The sequence below is a fragment of the Ambystoma mexicanum genome, chromosome 12, assembly GCF_040938575.1.
Source record: "Ambystoma mexicanum isolate Mex_15411 chromosome 12, UKY_AmexF1_1, whole genome shotgun sequence".
Lineage (NCBI taxonomy): Eukaryota > Metazoa > Chordata > Amphibia > Caudata > Ambystomatidae > Ambystoma > Ambystoma mexicanum.
The window spans coordinates 124,866,863-124,886,151 of NC_090936.1; the positions used below are offsets into that span (position 1 = coordinate 124,866,863).

Genomic DNA, 19,289 nt, shown 5'->3' on the forward strand with positions numbered 1-19,289 from the left:
TTTATTTTCTGCTTTCCTGTATGTATTGTATTCCCTACTTATTTATTTATTTTACCATTACTGACCTTCTTGTAAATGGGAAGAGCTAGAGTCTCCTGCCTTGTTCTAATGTATATTCCTGATCTACTGTATGCAACTGTAACGTCCTGTAACCATGTTTGTAAATGGGGAGAGCTAGAGTCTCCTGCCGTGTTCAACTATACATACCTGATCTACTGTATGTAACTGTAACGTCCTGTAAACTGTATGTAAGATAATGCGCCCGGTTGCCCACGGGCCTGGCTGCGCTTTACAAATAAAACAAATACAAATACCAAACCAATATTGTGAATGATTGCCAATCATGAAATATAATCCTGCATCACATCAATTAAGCCAAGGGGCATTATTATGAATCCGGCGGTAACCCTGCTGGTGCTACCAGCGGGTTGCCGACAGACTTGTAAAATGTTATCGGCGCCTGACTTCCCGGTGCCACTGGGAGATTCCAAGTCCGGCGGCTCAGGAAGTCAAGCGCTGGTTACATTTAAGTCCCCATTCCCATGGGAGTGGGAACACAGAAGCACCGGCATCATTGCTAACGGTGCCGGTGCTTCCGTGACCGCTCTTCCTACCCTGGCCGCTGCGCCCGGCAGGGTCAGACCTGTCGGGCACAGTGGCCACAGCAGGCAGACTCAGAGTTTGTGAATCCGGAAACATGGGTGCTGGTGAGCTTACGACACCCTTGTTTCCGGACCGGCAACTTATAAAGTTCTAAAAGAAACATGAAATGAGCCGTCCCACTTAGATAGGACAAGAGGGCATGGTTTTTCATTCAAGTGTTCACAATATCAAGCGGGTCAGAATCTTACCAGGCGGTTGAGGTCTGAAAAGACATCAATGGTGGGCTTCCAGGATCTCCTTTTAATGTATGCAGAGCCTGGGGCATTTGAGAATGAGTCTGTACTTGGCATGTGTCCCGGGAAGGGCTGTTCCACTCGCCTTGCTCCGGCTGCATCCACTTGCCCTGTATGCCCCATCGTGCCAGATAAAACTTGCAAAATTCATAGTTCCTTACTGCGTAATACAGAAAGTCCAACACCAGCAAGATGACGACAAAAAACCCATAGATCCATACGCCGACCAGCGCGCTGTAATTGCTGCAAGAAATAGAAGAGACATGAGAAGTAAATATTTTGCAATACTTCAATTTTTATGAGATTGTACTAATAATGGAAACACATACGTGCGGCATAAATTATGCATTGCTCTCTGTCAATTAAGTAATGTCTCATTTGTGACATTTGGAATACAACATGTAATGGAATAATTAAAAATATATAAATTATGGAGTTATTTCATTTCAATGCTCCATCACGACAAATAAGCTACAAATACCATTGGCAAAAAGAAATTGTGTGCTACACATCATCATCTGGTAATACTTAATCAAGAAACTGCAAAAAAGCATGTCACACATAATGCTAGTACTACACCTGCAGATGCAAAAGCAAGGGTTTGTGTGGAGCAGAGTCTAAGCACATGGTTTATGCAACACGTCTGTGTCCATAATTACTTGCCATCATTGAAAGGCATGGATTTATGTGATCATCAAGTAGCTAAAGGTCAAGGAAAGTCAAACTCCTTCAGAAGTTCACATTTTAGATTGGCTGCTTCCTAGGGCAACCAATATATTGTGTGACTGTAATGCCCGGTCGCCAGTACACAAAGGCACAGCCACAGTTCAATGTAACCATATAATCATGGCAAGAGTCCATTGTAGAAATGTGCTTTATTTCCTATGCTTTACTTTGAAACATGTTGCATGTTACTGCTGCTTGGTTGTATCCTATAGGGATGGGTGAACCAGTGTGAGGCAGGCATGGGATCAAGAGAGATGGCACAGACATCAGATTTACAGTTCCAAACAAAACTGTATTAATGATCAGGATGACGTAACGCCTAACTAGCACTATGTTAAGGTGGGATTTTTCCTACCTAACAAAACTAAGGAAAGTCTATGTAAGTCCAAAATAAGAAACTGTCTGTGTCAAAACCTATGCATGTCCTCACAACTATAGCTAAACAGAGTGGGGGAATCTTCTCAGCAAAATATAAGTGTTAAAAAGTAAAGGTTAAGCTATTTTCAGATTGAGTTCTACTTGAATTCCCTATTTCAAGTGGAATGCAGTTCCAATAGAGATTCACTTCAATAGTGTCCGGTCAAGTTCTGAAATTACCTTCTTCAAGTTCAATTTATCATAGTTCACATAAAGAGGAGGTCTTGGGATTCCCTTTGCCAAGTTCAAATGTATCATAGTTCATACAAAACACTCATGTTGGTTTCATCTGTTCAAAGTTCAAAAAGAAAATACAGGGCTCACTTGACCCACCTTTAGGTTTGCTTCACCAATTGTTTCACACTTCTTTAGGGTTTGTTCACCTTTCAGTGTTTTCTGGTCTAGGCGCAGATGTAAGACCAGAGTACACCCATAACAGGTCACACAACCGCTAACCCTATACTTTGTCTTTGGCTTGATGCTTAATGGTTGTAACTTTCACATCTGGAGACTTTCTTTTAAAACCCAATTGTTTATTATGAGCAGCTGCTGTGAATGATACCTGCTGCTTTGAAAGTGTCAGCCAATTGGAATGAGTCAATGACAGAGGTTGTGTCCCAACCAACCAGCATCAGATTACTGGGCTGGGGCAAAGTCTGATTGGTTTGGTTTACTCTTGAAGGGGCATTGCGCTTGACTTGTTTTCAATACATGTTCAAAACTAGAACGTTAACACAATTGGGTGCACAAAGCAGCTTGGGTTGGCTCATGCAAGAGTAATATTACAGAGCTTTTCCTTTAGATAGTTTGGGAAGGAAACCTGTGGCGTTGAGCCTGGGAATAGTTGGGGTGTAAGTTACAGTAGTATTACATGTACAGTAGGGCATAGCTAGAGTTAGAAAATTAGGTTAGGATTTTTTAGGGATTTTTGGTGGAGGATGGCAGCACACCAAACCAGGAGAAGACCAAGAGGACACAGAGCGAAAGATGTATGGCATATAGACATTTTATTGGCAGAGGGGTACACCAAAGTAGTGTGAGGGACATGCAAATTTTATAGGTGCGTGTGTATGTCAAAATCGATTTGGGTACATGTAAAATGTGTAGGTGTGTGAGCATACCAAAGCAGTGTTACACACACGTCATTATACATTCACATCTGGCCAAATAACACCATCTTGTACTATTAAGATATTTGGTAGCTACTAGTGGCAAGATCATATTAGCCTTATTAAATTATCAGAATTCAAACTTATTCTATATAAACCCTATTCATACCTACAATATGCAAAGCAGTCTTAGTCGCACAAGTTTATTTTGTTGGCCTGGTAGTAAGGCAAAGTTGTCTTGGGAACACATGCTTTTTGTAGTTGGGGATAGCACCAAAAAGGCTTTTGTGGATGAAATATGTAGGTGAATGTTCTTGGTTTTTCTCTGTTGTGTGTTAATGTTTTTACTTGTACTCACTTTTTTTCCATTTTGAGTAGAACTAGGTCATTTATACAGTGCCTTTATCGGGTTAATATGACCTCAACCAGCTTGTGGGGGAACACCCTTGATCGACCAAGGTCCAAGGTATGGGGAAATTGTCCGACGGATTAGAATCTGGTTGTGCATTTAACCACAATAGGGAGTTTGGTGGGATGGTAGAGCCCCAGTAAGATACCCATGATGGTCAGGCAGGTGGATCGGTGCAGAGAGGTGCTCAGGAGTGTATGTGAGCACGAGAGACTCGTTATGTGTCCAGGTAGACCAGGCGTATTGTCGGAGCAAGCCTCCGGGCAAGGTGCGCAATACAAATAAATAAATACAAATACAGTAGGATATAGCTGCATTCTGATAGCAGAGATGTTGTGCTTTGTGTTTTAGTCTGGTGTATGTAGGCAAATGCGTGTGGGTGGGCGGCCATGTGTGTAAGTACGTATCTTGAGCCTCAGTTGGAACTTTGCTTTTGATGCAGCTGTGTAATCTGATTTTCTGGTCTGCTCCAAAATTATACCTGGCTTAGCTCTGGAGAATATACTGGGGAGGCACTGACAGTGTCAAGGTCTAAGTGTCATGAAGGCAAGTGTGAAATGGGGAAAGTTTGCCAGGTTGCTGGATAACATCATTATATGTGGATGATGTTTACTATATATAAGTAACCACTTAGCGAATGGGTGAATTTTCCCTGATGGTTTTTCATGTGCCACCACCTATTTCTTTTTTAGCTTTGAATTTTGTAGGTCAATGTTTTCTGCTGTTTTTCTGTTTTAATGTTTAAAAAGTAAAAAGAGGTTTTCTTTTGTTTTTCAGGTTTGATTTAATTCTTCTGCTTTTGGCAAATGTTTGCACCAGCAAAGAATTTTTTTAAGGAATTTTTGGTGCGTTCAAAAGTTTTCCTGTCCTGAGTTAGCAGGGATAGAAAAGAGGGTCCAACCTGTTTTGACTATGTGGGTGAATTTGCCAGGTGCGTTTGAATGTTTGCTTTTGTCTTTTTCATTTGTGAAATTTGTAGGTTAATTTTCTTCATGGCTTTTTATGCTTCTCCTCTTGTTTCTCTCCCTCCTTTTTTCACTTTTGCCTTTCCAGGAGAATTTTCCTTGTTTTTTAATTGTTCTCCTCCTGTTCCTTTTTTCTTTATGTAGATCAATTGTTACCGCTGTTTAAGGATTCACATTTCTTGGAGAGACTTATGTGCAAGAAAACGTCAGCTTTTGTAAATTACTTTTGCAAATTATATTTCTGTGCTGCTTTTCTAGGTTTCTCCTCTTTCTGTTTTGCCTTTTCTATGTGCATTTTTATATGCTACCACTGTGACGGGCGTTCTCATTTCTTGGAGCAATTTTGGCAAAAGAAGAGGTCTACTTTTGTAGATCTCTTTTATATGTTAAAAAAAAGGTAGCAGGCGCCCCTCTCTCGAAAAGAACACGGCATGATAACCTGTTCAGTGGTTATTAACCACTTTGAGAGTTCGCAGCCATCTGCTTTTTGCTCACTGTACCTTTCACAGATGGGAAATATCCATTTGCATATCAGTCTTTGTCCCGCCCACTTGGGCAGTCCAGCACCGAAATGCTATGGCAAATCCTTTCTGAATGCGAGTTCAGCAAACCCATACACGTGTTTCAGCCTTGTTGGGCCTCATCCGTGAGGTGAAGCTGTGCCTCTCTGAGCACAGTGAGCAGGGAGTCCACGTCTGGTTGCCCCCAGGTAACTTAGGGTGACCAACCCCAAGTTCCTTTAAAAAATACAAAAAAGGTAGCAGGCGCCCCTCTCTCGAAACAACATGGCATGGTAACCTGTTCAGTGGTTATTAACCACTTTGAGAGTTCGCAGCCATCTGCTTTTTGCTCACTGTACCTTTCACAGATGGGAAATATCTATTTGCATATCAGTCTTTGTCTCGCCCACATGGGCAGTCCAGCACCGAAATGCTATAGCAATTCCTTTCTGAACGAGAGTACCAACAGCATCCCCATACACGTGTTTCAGTCTTGTTCGGCCTCATCAGTGAGGTGAAGCTGTGCCTCTCTGAGCACAGTGAGCAGGGAATCCAAGTCTGGTTGCCCCCAGGTAACTTAGGGTGACCAAGCCCAAGTTCCTTCCAAAAATACAAAAAAGGTAGCAGGCGCCCCTCTCTCGAAAGAACACGGCATGATAACCTGTTCAGTGGTTATTAACCAGTTTGAGAGTTCGCAGCCATCTGCTTTTTGCTCACTGTACCTTTCACAGATGGGAAGTATCCATTTGCATATCAGTCTTTGTCCCGCCCACATGAGCAGTCCAGCACCGAAATGCTATGGCAATTGCTTTCTGAACGAGAGTACCAACAGCAACCCCATACACGTGTTTCAGCCTTGTTGGGCCTCATCAGTGAGGTGAAGCTGTGCCGCTCTTTTATATTTTTCTACTGTATGTTTCTTTAGTTTATTCTATTTTCAGTTTTGCTGGTGAGTTTTTGATTTTTAAAGTGCTTTTTCTATGCTGCTTCTTTATGATTCCCTTTCTGTTATTTTTTTCAGTTTTTACTTTTGTTGGTCATTTTCTTATGTGTTACTACTGTGAGGTGTTCACAATTCTTGGAGTTACTTGGGAGCACAAAGGTATCTATCTACCTTTGTATATGACTTGTGTGCTTCTTTTTTAGATTTCTCCATTTGTTCTAGGTTCACTTGTGACTTTTGTCGGTGAATCTTTTCTGCTGTTTTTTAAATGTACCCTTCTTTTTTCAGTTTTTATATTTTTAGGTGGTTATACCTCAGCTCACGGAGTGGTTCACATTTCTTCAAAAGACTTGGGTGCAAGGAGAATATTGTAGGTGAATGTTCTGTGCCATTTCTCTAGGTTTTTACTTTTCACATTTGAGTTTTGTAGGCTTTTTTCTCTGCTGCTGTTTTATGATCTTCTCCTGTTTTGTCTGTTTTGACTTTTGCAGATGAAAATTCTCTTCTGCTCCTTTATTTCTCTCTTCCTATGCTTTTTCAGTTTTGGCTTCTTTTGGTGAATTTCGCTTTGCTGGCTTATGTTTTCTGCTGGTTCATTTTGTCCGTTTTGATTTTTGCAAATGAATTGTTGCAGATTACCCTGGGGATGACACGGGCAGGGGGTCTTTGGGGAATGGTCCATATTATCATTATTATTTTTTTAGCTTTCGCATATTATTTATTCCCTTTTCACTTTTGCCTTTTATATGTGAATTTTCTTGGGTGATTTTCTTGGGTGGTTTTACACGTTTCACCTACTGTTCCTTTTTCACTGTAAATTTCATAGGTGAACTATTCTATATTACCACTGGGAGGGATTGAAGTTTCTTGGAGTGAACTGGGTGGAATGATGAGTTTTCTTTTGTAGATTATTTATGTAGGTGAATTTTCTATGCATTTCTGTTTCTCCATCTAATCCTCCTTATCTTTTTCTTACTTTAGAATTTTGTAGGGCAATATTCTCTGCAGCTTTGTATGTACTCCTCCAGTTTTTCTTTTGGTTTTGACTTTTGGGAGGAATTGTGTATATTGCTACTGTGAGGGGTTCACATTTCTATTAGCGACTTGGGTGCAAGAAGAGGCCCACCTTTTTGAAGTCACTTTTATGTGGCGATTTTTAATATTTCTCTGTTTGTCCGTTCTGTAGGTGTATTTTTCATTTCTAACCTTTCCAACTGATAGAAATGGCATTGACAAAGAGCTTCCAGTTTTCAGTGGTTTGCTTTGTCATTTGACAAAACTCTGATATTTCTCGAAATGACATAATTGGTTTCCCACCAGCTGATGTATCTGGCAAAGGCACAAATACATGTAAGCCCCTTCATGAGTATCACCATGATCACACAAAATGTGTATATTTGTTCCTGCCTATGCAGGTTCACGTGCATGGCACCTACTGCTGCCAAGAAGAATAACCCTACAACTTCACAGACTATTGATGGGAATCTTATTTTGTTTTATTCATATCTTGCCCTGGTTGATCAATTGGGTAGTGGATAGTCTGACTGTCGATGTTTATAATTGTTATCAAACGGACAATATATGCATTTTTAGTTGGCTTCAGAGCCCTTAAGGGAGCTGCATATAGTCTTGTTTAGCTTGAAGCATGGCCCTTGAATATTGAAGATAAACAAGAAGTATTTGCTTATCTTAGGAAATCCAGTTCTAATAATGGTGCTAATATTAATGATTCCAATGTGTTACTCCCAACGCCCTTATGTATTTCTTCTATCCATGGGTGCATCTGGTTCAGTCAATGAGTATACCCACATATCCTGTTTAAGCAATGGGATGTTCAAATACCGACACCATGAACTGGTCTATTGTGATATTATGCCCCTGCAGGAAACTTGCACTTTGGATAGTCCTTTGTTGGCCCCTTGCAAGGAGTTGGCCTACAGGGAGATGTATCAAGGTTTCTCTGGCTACAATTTTTTGTTTGCAATCGGATTCATATAGTAATATGCAAATCATAAAATGTAGACAAGTGCCAGGAGAAAGTGGGCTTATTATTAATATATATAATAATTGTGGAGGAGCTGATACTCAAAAGAAGGGCCTAAATGAACTTGATAATTTATATGAACGGATAATTGACCCTTATGGGCTTACTCCATTCTGATTGTTGTGTTGTAAATGCCAAATTGGTATAGGGGTCCACAGTTATAATATAGATAGTAATTAATTATGGGCATGGGGGCAAACTCCCAGTGTATTAATAGAGAAGGTACAACTCTTTCCAATTGTTGATGTAAATATAATTTATGTTCTTTTAATGGCAGCTCCTCAACTCATAGACCATCTAGAGGTGCTTATTGAATATTTTATTACTCAGACTTGTGACTGAGGGAGAATTATTTATTTGAGTATGACAAATGACTCCTACCTTAACGTCCAATGACGTTGTTCCTTTCCCAACTACCACTAATAATTGGAGAAGGGTTAAATGATCTATAAAAAAAATGAATCCCGCTTATCGAAGTACATCATTCACGGATATTATGTTCTCAAAATTGATTTTCTTTCTCACTATGAATATGAAAGATAGAATGTTAAAGCCTTTACTTCTTTAAATAATGTTATTTAGAATGTACTTGCGTCAAAGTACCAAAAACACGTGAAGTCTTCTAAATACGATTGGACTACAAGAGAATGTAAAATGCATAAAGAAACCTGGTGTTAACAAATAAGAACACACATTTAAACAATATAGCATTTTTGGTGGCTCATTCGAATTATAAATGTAGAGCTAAACCTTCCTATGAAAAGGATAAGTGGAACAAACGCTTACTTTATTATAAGGCTCAGGATTCCAAATGTTTTTGGCGGTTGGTATCAATGAGTCCTAAAGTAAACCCAGTAGATGAGGCTATCGAGGGAAATATAGCCCCAGATGACTGGCTACATTGTCCAGATAAAGTTATGGCCGAGAAATCATCAGTCGTTATGAATATCAACCCGATACATCATTCTTTAGTCTTAAACAGTTGGCTGAGAGCCTATCATTACAGCTTATGATTGATTTTATTAATCAGTTAGGCTATTCGAAAGCTCTAGGGACTGATGTTGTACCTGGCAAGCTTTATAAATCTAATGCAGGGGTGTGGGTATCACTGTTATTAAACATCATTCAAGCAGTTTTAATTATTAGGGAATGACCTGATACATGGCATCTTAGTTCTATCATTCATATTTCTAAAAAAGGATCCTGCTCTTGGCCTGGTTGTGATCGACCCAGATCTTTGAGTGACAGTCCATTGAAGCTATTGGGTAAATCTATTTATAGAAACCTCTATAAATCAAAGTGTCAAATATTTTACCCAAGTTCCAACTGGATTTATGTCCTGGTTTGGGCTTGCTAGAGCAGTGTCTTAATTTGTTATTAGTAGTTGACAAATATTATTGGGTTAAAAAAGTGAATATAGCACTCTGTTGCTCTTGAGCTAGGTTCCCACTATAACCAATAAAATAAATATATATTTGGCATTTATGGACCTACTGATAGCATTCGATAAAGTGGGCAGACCCTTGTTATGGTGGCATTTGAAGAAGTTAGGTATTGATTCTGAATTGCTTACAATACAGCTCCAATTACAGTCACACTTGAAGCCTTTGTGATATGTGGGACAGCAGTGCTATTTTCTGACACCTGTCGAATCAATTATGGTTTACGTTGAGGATGCATGATCTCGCCATTATTGTTCAATTTATATTTAAATGAGTTTGATGAATTCCTGCAAACGGCTACAAAAGATGTTCCTAAAGCTCTGTATAGGTTTATACTGTGTTTAGCCTATGCAGATAATATGGTGTAGATAGGGAGAGTGATAGCTGCACTACAGAAACTATTGAATGGGCATGTGGATTTTATTAAATCTAGTGTGGTGCTTTTTAATAGATACAAGTCGTAGATTTTAATTTACCAAAGAAAACACCAACGCTTTATGTGGATAATATCGTGTTCTCTAAAGTGAGAATGTTCGATTATGTAGCAATTAGGTTCTCCAAAACTAGATCATGATGCCCACAGATTGATGTTATTGGGTCTCATATGAATCCATAAAACATGAGCACTTTGCACTTCTAACTATCACATGGTAGTCAGATGCTGCTCCCTGCTTTAAAAGTATATGAGGCTAAATCAATAGGTATTGCTCAGTACAGTGCAGTCGTATAGGCAACAAATAATCTGTATCCCTTGTTCGTAGAACATACATTCTTGAAAGCAGCATTGGGAGTAGCATCTTTGACAACTGAGGAGCAATTATATCATGAGATCAAACTGATTCCTGTTTCATTTAAACGTCAGTATGCTCCTGCCCATTTATTACTTTAATATATTAAGTCAATATTTAAGGATGTACTGATTTTGGAGAAGGTACAGGATATTGTATGGCTATTTGTTTGTTAAAGAAAGCCGGAGTGAAGTGGCTCTTGTTCACCTATGTAAATATCTTGACTTAATTAATGGTAACTCTGTGAAAGCAAGCAACATTTTATTTTCATATCCTCGGAGTGCAAACGGAGAGTTGAAGTTTATCTACCTCATCAAGTTGTGCCGCCGAATTTAGATGATTATTCAATTTGATCAACTTTCCTTTATTTAAAAAAAAAAAAAAAAGTTTTGTATAAAGAACAAACAGTATTTTGTAGATCTGACAGTGGTTTGGTTAAAAAAGTAGTTGTATGTTCTTTTTTGTAACTGGTATATTGCCCCTCATAAATGACTTTTACTGGCGATATTGGGACTATTAATTTTAGACAATGCTGTGTGGCAAATTTGATCATTTACAAGTTAAAGATTCAAGGATCTATTGGCTGCTTGAAATCTCTCTGGTTAGGATGATCCCAATTGGAGAAAGACATTTTGGGCTACTGTCAGGATTTGATCATTCTGCTGCTTTTGTTTTGATTTTATTTAATTTTGATTTTTGTTTTGATACTGTTTTTAATGTAGCAGTTTCATGAACTTGTATTTGAAATAAACTCAAATGTACTGCTATATGAATCCCCAAAAGATCAAAGTAGGTGAATGATGATGACAGCTATTGTATTTTGATGTGGTTTGAAACATTACAATTAACATGCACTCCTAAGAGAAGCGGTACATTAATAATAAACAAGTAATATTTAAATTACACAAAGTAGTGAACAGTGTCATGTGCCTTGAGTTAGCTGGGCTGTGAAACAGTGTCATCCTCCACTGGAGGTTTCCATGCTGTCCTGGTGGGTGCAACACATAAATGTGTGGTGGTATTGCACAAGCCGGTTGTTAGTAAGATGGCTGTTCACTAGTTGTTTGTGGCATTTAAAGTGTGCTATACGTGTTTAAATGATTCAAGAGCGTGCATAATGCTAACAGAGGTTATAGTCCAATCTTAGTACCTAGCAGAAAACTAACCAAGTTAATGTCTGATGCATTGTTTTATCCCTCTGCTGGCATCTGCCTATCAAGTTCTAGTGAGGAAGGATAGCTCAGGGGAAACACGTTTGCCTTTGAAGCAAGACAACGCAGCACAACACAGGTTCAAATCCCGACCCTGCACTTTGAAGCCACTTGCTGGTATTAAGCGTGTTTAAAATTAATAAAAGTGTCATATAGGTGGCAGGATGGTCCACTTGGCTGTTAGCGCCTCTTGGTACCAGGCACAGAATAAGAGGGGCCTGAAGGGTGAGTGGTACCTCTTTCTTCCTGTGGATTAGAAACAAAACCAGATATATGGGAAGCACATGAAGCGGGGAGTGCAGGCAACTTTCATAAATCATGCCAAACCACTGGTATCACCCCATAATTCCGCAGCAAAAATGCAGAGCCCAAAAATGCTGAATTTTTGACTGCGCATTTCTATGCAATTATATGTGATGGGGTTAGTTTAAGAAATAATGTATGTGGAGAATGAGGCAGGGGCTGCATGCGGTCTCCCCTACATATAATTGCTTTGAAATGAGAGAAAAGAAACAAAAATGCGCTATTTTCAGTTTCAGTATTCTTTTTTCACGATAATCACACAGATCCAAACTACTTACCATGTTTGGACAAATGTACCAGTTGTTTCACTCGGCTAAATGACCATGGATGCAAAACCGTAATGTGGCCATACTGATCTGTCTGTGTGATGAAACGCTGACAAAGAATAGCCAGAAAATGTTGCACAATGTACAACTATTCGCTTCGCCTAAAAATATGCTTCAAGGTATTTTAATTTTTCAACGCTATTAGATGGTTACTGCTGTCGATTAGAACTTTCAGCATGCGCAAATCATGTTCTGCAATGACCTTTTAGTTCTTCTACACTACAACTCTCAGCATGCTTGAGGTCTGCTTCAAAAGACCTTGCAAATATTCCACGCTCCAACTCTCCATATGATGATATATGATAGGTTATTTATATCATATCATATTGAGAGTTGTAGTGTGAAATATTTGCATATATATATATATATATATATATATATATATTCAGTAAAAAAACTTTGTTAAAGGGACGTTATGGTTAAGTTGCGCTACTAAAAAACCTATGAAATTTAGTGAAAAATCTTTGATAAAGAGACCTTATGGTTCCAAGTAAAACTGAAAAACCCCTGAAATTCGCCAGTTATGGTCAACTAAGCAACCATAACTCGCGCCACCACTGTGCACTGCTAAGACTAACACCTAGGACATCAAAGACCATTACCCTGTTCGTCTTGGATCAGGGTAATGGTGTGTCAGGGATGTTCCTTCCTGCAGAGCCAGGCCAGGAGCCTACTAGGTCTATCTGCTTCTGTGTGCGTCCTGCTCGTTCTGGTGGCAGAGTCGAATTTAGCGAGCATGCTCCAAGCATTTGAGCATTCCTCGCGGAGTGTACAAAGTCTGCCTTCGTGCTGTTGTGGGTCTCTGGGGTCCGTACTAAGCTTCTGAATCTCTGCCTCGCCCAGCTCCAATTCTTCGCGTAGCGATCTTCTGATGCCACCTGCTTTCGCCAGTATCTCTCCCCTGGTCACCCTTTTTAAGGCCTCCCATGCCGTGCTTACATAGTCTACGCTTCCCTTATTTAGTTCTATGTAGTCGTCTATCGTATCCTGCAGTACATCTCGGAATGCTTGGTCCTTCAGGGCCGTTATTGGCATACGCCACATAGGGATGGGGGGCCTGGGGCCGGCACGATTCCAATTTACCATTAGGGGGGAGTGGTCTGAGATTGTCCTTCCTAAGTATTCTGCTCCTTCCATCTGGGATAGGTGTTCCCTGCTGATAAAAATGTAGTCTAGCCTCGTGTGGAGGCCATGTGGGGATGAGAAGTAGGAGTAATTTCGTGTGTGGGGGTGGAGTTCTCGCCATACATCAGCCAATTCTAGTCTGTCTATCAGCGTGTTTAGTGCTGTTGAGGCAGCCATAGTGGTGGTAGGCGGTGGTAGCGACCTATCGAGCGTGGGGTCCCGCACACAATTGAAATCACCACCCCAAATAAAAAGGCTGTCTCTATGTAGAGTGGTTATGTCGTGCATTGAAGCCAGGATGCTGTTGTTAGGTAGGTAAGTGTTCACTATGCATAACTCTTGTTGTTCGATGTGTCCCCATACAATCACATACCTGCCCTCAGGATCGGTAATAAATTTGGATAGTCGGAAGGGGAGCTGGGGTTGGATCCATGTGTATACCCCTCTAGCATATTTCGAGTAAGCAGTACCAAATCCCTGTCCCCCCCAGTGCTCCTGAAGTTTGTCCATAGATGTCGTTGTGCAGTGCGTCTCTTGCAAGAGCGCTATCCCAACCTGTTTCCTCTGTAAATATGACTTAATTCTGTTCCTTCGGAGGTAAGTACCAAGACCTCTCACGTTCCATGTCATTATTTTCCCATTCCCCGCCATTTTACGTTAGGTTGGAGGTTGCTGATCACGATGTCTTGTAGGGAGGTTACCCTCAGAGTGCCAACCCCTTCAGCCCTCTCCCCCTCATTCAAGTTGATACATTCTGGAGACTTACCAACTGTTGTAACTTTCATCTGAACGGATGAATAACCAAAAACGTTTAACTGCAAACTGCCCCCAGCAGTTGCTTCTAACTTGCAGCGCTCAGGGGCTCCTCTCCAGGCCTTTCGGCACGGGTGGTGTGTAGGCATTTGACCTGCACTTTCCGTGAGGGGGCGTGTCAGCGGTGTATTTGCTCGTGGTTCTTCGTGGTCCTGCCCGACGTAGCTATATTCTCAGTGAGGTCCCTTGCAGTATCCGGTTAAGTGTCTCATCTCCAGTGTGGGACCTTTCATGGGTGTTCATTTTGTTATTCATTTTGCTCCTATCTGTTTTCCTGAGGATCCTCTCCGTTCTCGGCCAAATTGTTGTGCTCCATCCACATGGTTGCCGCCTCTGGGGTCTCTAAGAAGATTGCCTTCCCTTTATATAAGACTTTAAGGCGAGATGGGTAGAGCAACATGTATTTTATATTAAGAGTTCGTAGCCTGGCTTTCATGGTATAAAGGAATTTCTGGCTCGCTGTACCGTAGGGGTGTAATCAGGGTATATGACTATTCTGGAGTCCTGTCTTCTAATCGCTTCGCCTTCTCTGGAGTGGCGCAGTATTGTTTCCCTGTCGCGGAAGTTGAGGATTTTTGCTATTATCGGGCGCGGGTGCGACCCCGGGGGGGGCGCTTTTGGAGAGATCTGTGGGCACGCTCCACTGAGAACCCCTGGGAAAGTTTCCCCGCCCCGATTTCTTGTAGGAGCAATGTCTCTACAAAGTCTGTAGGGCCGAGTCTTCCAGTACAGAAACTTTGCCTCCTCTATCAAAATGTAAAAGAAAACAGAACATGATTAACAGAAATGCAGCTACCGCTACTGCTAAAACTGCTCCTATAAATCTTGATATAGTAGGAAGTAACCATACCAAAAAAAGTAAATTAGCAAAAATGTTCCGCCACAGGGTCCTTCAGAATCTTATACAACCAGGAGACAAATCATGCACAACCCTTAAAAACTACCGTAGAAAATTAATCTTAGAAGCTTTGATAGACAGTGCAATCCTACTCAAAGAAAGTTATTTATTTTAGTGTTAAACAGAATTAAACCACTAACAAAACTAAGTACTAAATTACAAAAAGGCTTCTCAATTAACGGAATGTCAACAAAAATAACTTCTCAAATATCTGTGGAGGTGAATGGAGTGACACCACAAGCACAGACCCATATTTCAATGAAGAAGCATACAAACAAAATCAAACAAACACAATTGCCATCCATAGCAGTGGACGAGGTTATGAAAAACTTAATACCATAATGGAACAAGAAATACTGCTTACAAAAATATCCCCAGAAAACTCAGAATCAATTCTTCATTCGACTGAACCAGAACGTCCAGTATACAAATGATCATGCACGTCAATGTGTAAAATTGCCAAAAAATCTTTCAAATCTTTACGCCAGTTCCTCAATCAATATGTAAAAGGCAAAGACAAAATCAAAATAAAACTGCTGCAAAATATGGATACCTGTCCAGTGCGCAAATACACCGGACTGCAAGGACATTCATTGCCCTGCATTTCAGGACCTATTTGGAAAAGCAGCTTCCATCATATCAAAATGATATCAACACATCATTCAACTATAAGAAATCTAGTCTATAAACTGTACTATGCTAAAAGTCCTGCTTTAGCACTAGCCAATTTAAATAACACTCTTCTAAATGGTACAGCCAAAGACCTACTCGAAGAAATCAACCATATCCAGAGTAAATATTTTGGAAGTGAAAACCACTTACAAAATGCAATAGATTTACAACAGACTAGCAACAATTCTGCACATGGCAATCTTCTACTACACACATACAAAAAAGAAATACTAAAATTCAAAAGTACTTCCGCTGAAGTACCAAACCATGTGTGTGTGTGTTGCCGCAGAACTTTTTTATAAAAGTAACACAAAATCTATAGACATAGCATACAAAATAGAAGACAATGAAGATTCCAAATGGTTTGAATTAGCTCTCTACCTTGTAGCAGAAAACAAATATGAAATAACTGACCCCTTAACACTTTGCAGTTACTGCACTACAAAACTTGACAACAATCAAACTCCTTCACGTGCTATCACAAATAATTTGGAATTATTCCCTCTACCATAACTCCTGCAACAACTCAATTTATATGAGAGCATCATAATTGAAACTGTGCACCCATTTCAAGCAATAATACGCCTTCAACCAAAAACAGCAAAATTACCTCTCTTTGAATTGGTGAAAGACATTTGCGGCAAAGTAGTATATTTACCATTAGATCTAAAAGAAAATGTGCACACTGTGGGAGTGCAACGTCCAATAGAACAATGTTTAATTGTCTTTGTAAATGGTGTACCTACAAAAGACAAAACAATGTGGCAACAACTGGTAGATTTACATAAAGTTAGAGAAGCCTTGCAATATCTAAAAGACAATAATGAATACTACAAAGAAATAAATATTGAAGAAAACTTAAGGGAAACAAATGAAATAATTGAAGAGTCACCAGAAACTGGTCAATTTGAACTTCTAGATCCTGCTACAGTATCCAATATTTTAGACCATTATACAATTCATCCATTACACTCTAATGACACCATAGAAGATGCACTAGAAACTTACCAATTGCGACAAACGAAAGCATCACCAATCAGCATATGGGAAAAAAGTATAGAAGCACATGCTTTTCCTCTACTCTTTCCTACTGGCAAAGGAGGAAGGTACGATGTACGATGATAGACCCACTCAGATAACAGCATCAGAATACCGCTCATTACGAATGTATTCTGAAGATCCCAGATTTAGACAAAATGTGGAATACATATTCTACCTACTACTTGAAAGTGAACTAGCAACTCTATGTTACGGAGTTCCACACACATTAAAATCAGAAACCCACTTTCAAAATATGTCAGCTACACAATTACTACAAAAAGTGCAAGAAAAAGATGAAGTTTTACAATCAAGCATTACAACTCTGTTAGCAAACATGCGCAGTACGAAAGAGTACTGGTTCCGACGTCACGGAGATATACGTTGTATGATAGAAAACCTTGGCCCACCCACTTGGTTTGTTACATTAAGTTGTGCAGAATATGAATGGGAAGAGCTGCATGATTTCCTACGCATATCAAACAAAAACAAAACAAACAAAGATATACTAACACCTGGAGAACTTTGCTCTCTAGATCCTGTTAATGTTTCCATATATTTCCATCATCGCTTCATTGCTATGCTACACATTATTTGTAATAAAACTGTTCCTCCCCTCGGAGAAGTTCAACACTTCTTTTGGGGAAAAGAATACCAAGCCAGAGGAGCACCACATATCCACATGCTTTTTTGGTTCAAAGATGCTCCTACATTTGGTCAAGACAGTGATGCCACTGTGCTACAGTTTATAGAAAAATATGTCACTTGTGAAATTCCATCAGAAGCAACAAATAGTGATCTTCATGCACAAATTCTACAATTTCAAAGACACAAATGTGGCAAATATTGTCGTCGCAAATACAAAAAGAAACGGAAATACTACACCAAATGCTGTTTTGGTTTCCCTAGACCGGTTACAGAAACAGGTGAACTGAACAACTTCATGTCTTCAGTTAGACATAGTGTTAAAGGTAAATCACCTAAAAATACATAATACATAAAAAGAACAGAAGAAGCAAAATATATCAATGATTACAATGCAATCATTGCCCTATTGTGGAATGCAAACATAGATGTGCAGTAAATTGCAGACAATTCCACTGCAGTTGCACAATATGTTACAGCCTACTTAACCAAAGCAGAAAAAACAGAGCTTCAAGATCTCTGGAATGACCTGTCATCAGACAAAACACTGTCGCAGAAATTGTACAGCTTGGGCATAAAAATGCTCTCCGATAGAGAATGTGGCTGCTATGAAGCTGCAGATCGTTTACCCGGTACTGCTTTGTATGGAAACTCTGAACATATAGTATGGCTAAGTCTTGGTCCTGCTAAATCTAGAAAAAGAGTTCTCAAATCATATGACGACATAGGAACAATAGCCAAAAATGATCCCAACAGCCAATACATTTTGAAAAACAATTTACTGGACACATACTACCACAACAGAAGTACCACTTTGGAAACCATGTTTCTATACCACATAGCCCAAAACTTCACATACAAAAATAGTATAAAACCCGATGGAAAAAAAGGTAAGATACAGAGTGACAAATTGTGAAGGCAGCTTAGTAAAACTTACCAAACCAAGTTTAATTATTCATATCAAATTGTCATTAAAAACTCCTCAACATAAAGAACTATATTACATGTACCTGCTACAACTCTTTAAACCTTGGAGAAAAGAAGAAGAAATACTAGATAACTATGACTCCTATGAAGACACTTTCAAAGCAAATGAAAGCACTATCACTGATGTAAACTTTACACAGTACAAAACTATGTTGCACAATGAACAGCAACACAAAGAAGAACTCCAGGCCCAACTAGAAAAGGACACTCCTGACAGTAGTCAATCTCTTATAAAAGGAAGCCAAGAACCACTGGGACAGCCACTAATAAGAAAATGAGGCAGAATTAGCTATGACAGAAGTAGAAAACACCATGTGTCAGTTTGAAGATACAGAAGACTTAAGTACACTACAATCAAAACTAAACAATGAGCAGTGTAGCATTTTTCAAGAAGTAACAAAAGAAATTGCACATGGTGTACAACATGAAAATAAAGAATGTACCTGCCAAAATTACAAACCTATACTATTATACATCAGTGGTGAAGATGGTTCAGGCAAAACATTCTTAATCAAAATCATCAGCAAGTTCCGTCAACAATTGACAAACAACAAACTGTCAGTTGTTGTAACTGCCCGCACAGGTTTAGATGCCTACAACATAGGTGGTGTCACTTTACACTGATTACTACTCCTGCCAGTAGAACACCAAAACAAATTAGAATATTACAAACTTTATAAAGAAGCTGCAATGGAACTATGCAGAGTGTTAAAACAAATTAAAATGCTACTAATAGATGAAGTGAGCATGGTCTCCAACCTAATGTTGGCTTTGATTCACCTCAGATTACAAGAAGTACTTAAAACAAACTATGAAGAGCTCTTTGGAGGAAAACATATTATTGTTTTCGGAGATCTTCTTCAATTGACACCTGTGAGGTGAACCAATTTTTAAAACCTTAGGACACAAACTCTAGCGAAAAACTGTTGGCAGCATAGGAAATTTCAACCTTTGGCAACATTTCCAATACAGAGAATTAACTGAAAACATGCGACAGTCTGCAGACCTCACCTATGCCAATATTTTAAAAAG

General features: G+C 39.5%; 1 protein-coding gene across 1 annotated transcript in view; it reads right to left on the reverse strand.

Moving 5' to 3' along the window:
- Nucleotides 1–19,289, reverse strand: part of SHISAL1 (shisa like 1) — a 798,077-nt gene that overhangs the window by 271,175 nt on the left and 507,613 nt on the right. The window contains exon 4 of the mRNA XM_069628146.1: nucleotides 852–1,139. Coding sequence (XP_069484247.1) covers nucleotides 852–1,139 — 288 coding nt within the window. The remainder of the gene's footprint in view (nucleotides 1–851; nucleotides 1,140–19,289) is intronic.